The 5,359-nt window shown below is 47.8% G+C and overlaps 1 protein-coding gene across 1 annotated transcript; it reads left to right on the forward strand.

The window, feature by feature from the left end:
* The first annotated feature begins 1,604 nt into the window (after nt 1–1,604).
* Nucleotides 1,605–4,753, forward strand: GARIN3 (golgi associated RAB2B interactor family member 3). The gene is made up of 3 exons (XM_004371266.1): nt 1,605–2,228; nt 3,473–3,761; nt 3,837–4,753. Exons 1-3 carry the CDS (start codon nt 1,605–1,607, stop codon nt 4,751–4,753), a joined length of 1,830 nt encoding a protein of 609 aa, XP_004371323.1.
* Nucleotides 4,754–5,359: the final 606 nt, after the last annotated feature.

Raw genomic sequence — 5,359 nt, forward strand, 5'->3', positions numbered from 1 at the left:
ATAACAACAACATGTTTTCATTTGGAATAGATGCCAATAATTTCTGTTTAGTAGAAAAGATAACCCCAAAGGATACAATTTTATTGTCCTCTAGACATATTATTAAACTTAATAGTGTTGACATTTAGGGATTATCCCTTTTTAATAGAATATAAGCTACTGTGTTCATTTTTTGGAAAAGGTATTTCAATACCTTCAGAAAAAAATATTTTAGCTCTTCAGAGGTAGGAACCTTTATCTTTGCATTTCCATTTTGTAATCACTCAGGAATAAGCTACTTGCTCAGTAAATTTTGTTGAATAAATAAAAAATGAATCTCCATGAGCACAAGTGGGTTCATATTTATTGAAAAGCTTCGATGTGCCTGGCACTGAAGTAGACTCTAGGAATATAAAAAAGAACGTTTTGGGATTGAAGTTTCTTTTAAGATCTCCACACAGTAATTTTTAAGTTTAGGAGATGTGTTTTTGTTTCAGAAGTAGTTTTCTAACCGGAGGAGGGGGAATTTGGATTCATCACCTTGCGTCAAGTGAAAAAAAAAAAAAAAAAAAACTCCAAAAACGTGTCTTTGCCATAATTTCTCTAAAGAGCTTCTCAAAGAAATAAAATGTCAGTGGCTTATCAGGTGGATATCAAGAGAGATGCATCTGATATGCCAGTGTGGGAAATCCTATGGTGATTCACAACCTCTACTAATCTCTGTGGTTCCCTGTAAGTCCCCACACACACTGCTAACTGCTAACGTATCTATATTTGGTGTAGAATGAGAATATAATGGTAAGCCAGGCAGCTGGTGGCAGAGAAAAAGCCCTGACCTGTGTTATTAGACCTGGACTAGACTCTAACACTTTGATCCTGAGTGAGACTCTTAATGCTGAGCCTCAGTTTCCTCACCATGTAATTATGATTTTTGCCTTTTTTTTTTTTTTAAATTAACCTCCCTCAAATGAGAAAATGGGTGGGAAAATCCTCCAGATCCTGGAACTCACTGTGCTGATGGAAGTCTGGTTCTGATATGTAGCAGAAGCCCAACTGTACCATTCATTCAACAGCTACTTCTGCATGCCTGCCAGCATTGTGCTATATACTAGGGACACAGAGAACAACATTCTAGACACCACTCCAGTCCTTAGCAAGCACATGGTCTACTTCTAGCAATTTATTCCCAGGAAGTAATTCAGCAGAATTTTCAGGAAGACGATTTTCAGAATATCTGCAGGAAGATGATCACTGCAGGGATATCTGTAACAACAACAACAAAAAACTGGAAATAACCCAGACATTTACAAAGGCAGAATGGTTTCATAAAGTGTGCATCCCAACGTATTGATTTAAAAGAACAGCCTGTCCACCCACACCTACACCTGGGCAGGTATTTGGTTGGGGGGGTGGGGGCTGGTGGCCTTGCCCTGAGGAGGTGGCTATTTGGAGGTTAAGACAAAGGGGTATGTGATGGTGAGAGGTCATAAAGGACAGTGGAGGATAAATGCAGTAGGGCCAGGGGATTTAGACATGAGCCCTGGAGGGAGATGGGCAGTGGCCTTTGCTCTCTCTCTCGGGGACACGATTTGTGGCTGGTGGAGCTGTCTTGAAAGAAAAGAACCATGAGCAATGAATGTGTGTTACCTTATTACACCGCCCACAGTTACCGCTCAACAGGTGTGTTCAATACCTCCATGGGGGACCTGCAACGCCAGCTGTACAAGGGAGGAGAGTATGACATTTTCAAGTACGCACCGATGTTTGAGAGCGACTTTATCCAGATCAGCAAAAAAGGAGAGGTGATTGATGTACACAACCGTGTCCGAATGGTGACCGTGGGCATCGCATCCACCAGCCCCATCCTCCCCCTGCCTGATGTCATGTTGCTGGCCCGGCCAGCTAGAGTCTGTGAGGAGCATGCAGGGTATGGCCGGCCCACCAAGGGGAGAGGCCGCAAGGCCACAAAGACCTTAGAGCTCACCAGGCTCCTTCCCTTGAAGTTTGTCAAGATCTCCATCCATGATCGCGAGAAACAGCAGTTGCGTCTGAAACTTGCCACTGGCCGTACTTTCTACCTGCAGCTATGTCCCTCCTCAGACGCCCGAGAAGACCTCTTCTGCTATTGGGAAAAACTAGTCTATCTCCTGAGACCACCAGTGGAGAGCTATACCAGCACCCCAACCCTCCAGACTGAGGATCTAACTACCACTTCTGTGTGTTTGACAGAAGACGACAAAAGCACAACGGTAAGTATTTCCAGGGACAAAAAAAAAAAAAAAGGAATAGTGTTCTTTGGTAGAGCAGCTAAAAGCTAGTCCTACAAAGCCTTTGGAGCTCTCTGAGGCTCAGCTGAGAAATGTGTTGCATTTGAAAGGGCTTGGGGCTAAATAGGTCCCTGGGTGGTACCCATGGTTTGCCCTCAACTACTAAAGTTTGGCAGTTGGAACCCACTCAGTGGTGCCATGGAAGAAAGGCCTGGCAAGCTGCAATAGCAGGGACAGCCACAGGCCATAAAGATTACAGCCAGGAAAATGCCATGAAGCAGTTCTACTCTAACACATGGGGTTGTCATGAGTTGCAATTGACCCAACAGCAACGGGTGTGGATTTTGGTTTTCAGCATCAAACGAGGCACCACTAAGGGACTTCCCACGCTGGGGAGTTTCTGAGTGCTTCTCCAAAGTGTTCCGCAGGCTTAATTTCAGACAGCCCCTAAGTATCAGCTGCTCTGGTCTCATCCCTAGGGCTGCTATCCCCTCTACTGCATCCTGGTTGTCCAATCTGTTTGAACACTTACTATCCTAGCCCAAGGAGGCTCATCTATTGTGGAATATTTTTAACAATGAGGAAGTCCTTTCTTCATTTGAGCTGTTATCTGCCACCCTACGACTGCCATGTGCTGATTTTTATGGAAATCTGTATAACCCACGTGTGCACAAGCAATGGTGAATGTGCACACTTTGTTAGTAGACACCAAAATGTAAAATATGTACATCCCTAGACTCAGCAGTTCCACTCCTAAGAATCTGTTTTGCAGAGATATAAGCACAAGTGTTTAAAATAAAAGTGTACAAAACTCGATGCCTTCGAGTCGATTCCGACTCTTAGTGACCCTACAGGACAGAGCAGAACTGCCCCATAGGGTTTCCAAGGAGCGTCTGGTGGATTTGAACTGCCGACCTTTTTGGTTAGCAGCCGTAGCTCTTAACCACTACGCCACCAGGGTTTCCAAAAACGTGTACAAGGATGGGAAACTGAATTAGTGCTTTCCCTGGCACTGGCATTGTTCAAGCAACACTGAGTGGCCATTTGACAGGAGGTGCTGTAGACAGGATTCTTGTATCAAATGGGAGCTTTGACTTGATGATCTCAAAGTTTCTTCTAATTGTAAGCCCTGGAGTTGCTCAGCTCCAGGATGAAAAGAGGAGTGGCAATTCTGGTCTCATTTTCCATCTTCTCTATTTCACCTGTTTCTCCTCCTGTTGGCACAGACTGCAGAGCTCCGTGGAGAAGGCGATCAGGATGAGGTCAGGCTTCGCAAGCTCCGCGAGGTGTCTGGAGCCACCTCTTCTGCTTACGCGGGGGGAGAGGGAATCCAACAAGCCTTCCATGGCACGCCTCGTACACCTCCTGCAGCCACGAAAGCTCCAGGGCCTGCCATGGGAGCAGCAATGGCTGGGGCAGCAGCAGGCCCCACAGCAGGAGGAGCAATGGCAGGGGCAGCAGTAGGTTCCACAGCAGGAGCAGCAATGGCAGGGGCAGCAACAAGTCCTGCAGCAGGCCCCGCAGCAGGCACAGCAATAGCAGGGACAGCTGCAGGCCGTACAGCAAGCGCAGCAGCAGCAGGGACAGCAGGCCGTACAGCAAGCACTATGAGCATCGCGATCACCAAGTCTTCAGGCCCAGGACAGGCAAGTGCGGCCCTAGCAGGAGTGGCCACCAAGGATCCAGGAGAAACTGGATCCAGCAAGGCCATAGCAGGTGCTGCCAACATGTCCTCAGAGGGTGTTAACGTGGTCCTGGTGGGCGCTGCAAGCACAACCACACAGGGTAGTTCCACTGTATCGACAGCGGCTTCCAATCTCTCCCCAGAGAGCAGCATGAGCGTAGTGTTTGCAGGAGTAGCCGCTACCAACAAGCCCGTCGCAGAAAGTGCTGGAGGACCGCTCGTCTCAACTTTGCAGAGTGAAGGGTACATGAGTGAGCGGGATGGAAGCCAGAGGGTGTCCCAGCCCAGTGCTGAAGCCCGGAAGGAAAAAAAGGAAAGAGCAAAGAAGGACAAAAATGTCACTAGGAAAAGTTCCCATCACCACAGGACAGGTGGGAACAAGTCAACCCGGAAATCATCCTCCCACCGGTCCTTAGCCAGCCGTAGAACCACGAGAGAGGACAAAAAAGAAAAAGGCCACAGCAATATAAAGGGCAAAGGACACAGGTCCTCCTCTCACAAAAGTGCAAGCCACAGTCCCACCCCAAAGGAATCTAGGACAACTCACAAACCGGAGCGGACCCGATCTGCAGCTAGCTCAGCTTCTGTAGGTAAGAAATCCAGCAGGATTGGCTCTTTCTTTAGGAGCTTCAGAGCTATCCCTGCTTCGAGAACAGCGACGGCACCCCACGACAGAGGAGTGGACATCGTGGCTAAGACTGTGGAGAGGCGCAACATCGAAGCCAAGATGGAGAAAGCACAGGATGGCCAGGACCTGGAGATCACAGGGACTATGACATCTGAGACCATGGAGACAATAACCTTTGAAGCCAAAGCTATTTAAATAGGAGCCAGAGCAGGAAGCTGCAGTGGAGGCCAGGGCTCGGGGAAGCATCCCCAGGGAGCCAATTCCAGCTTTTGTTACTGCAGTTTAAATAAATAATAAAGCCATACAATGCCAAATAAAACATTATTTTGTTTGGTTTTTTATGTCCCACAGACTGGTAATGACCTCACAGTGGCTTCTGTGATGTCAACGGTGCTGCAGCCTGAGACCTCAGTCTCCAGTTAAGCAGCGTACCCCCTCCCGCCCATGCCCAGCAAAGCCAGTGTGGGTACCCTTTCTGCCTTTGGCTCCCACCACCACCAGCGTCTCCCCATCCCATTTCTAACCCCCTCCCTGAAGGTCCCTGAATGTGGACGCTCAGTCGACTCCATAGACTTAGCAAAGACAGGTCTCGTGTTCCTCAGGTAATATTCAAGGGAGGGATATTCAGGTGATATTCAATATTTGTAGGCAATCAGAACAGGAAAGTCTGGAGCCCTGGTGGCACAGTGGTTAAGGGCATGGCTACTAACCAAAAGGTTGGCAGTTAAAATCCACCAGCCACTCCTTAGAAACCCTACAGGGCAGTTTTATTCTGTCCTATAGGGTCGCTATGAGTCAGAA

This window comes from Trichechus manatus, unplaced genomic scaffold (genome assembly GCF_000243295.1).
Source record: "Trichechus manatus latirostris isolate Lorelei unplaced genomic scaffold, TriManLat1.0 scaffold00011, whole genome shotgun sequence".
In the NCBI taxonomy this organism is placed as follows: domain Eukaryota; kingdom Metazoa; phylum Chordata; class Mammalia; order Sirenia; family Trichechidae; genus Trichechus; species Trichechus manatus.

Coding starts and splice junctions, on each gene's coding strand:
- GARIN3 (XM_004371266.1), top strand. CDS start 1,605: ATGAGCAATGAATGTGTGTTACCTTATTACACCGCCCACAGTTACCGC. Junction 2,229..3,472: donor AAGACGACAAAAGCACAACG/GTAAGTATTTCC, acceptor CTGTTGGCACAG/ACTGCAGAGCTCCGTGGAGA. Junction 3,762..3,836: donor AGCAACAAGTCCTGCAGCAG/GCCCCGCAGCAG, acceptor CAGGGACAGCAG/GCCGTACAGCAAGCACTATG.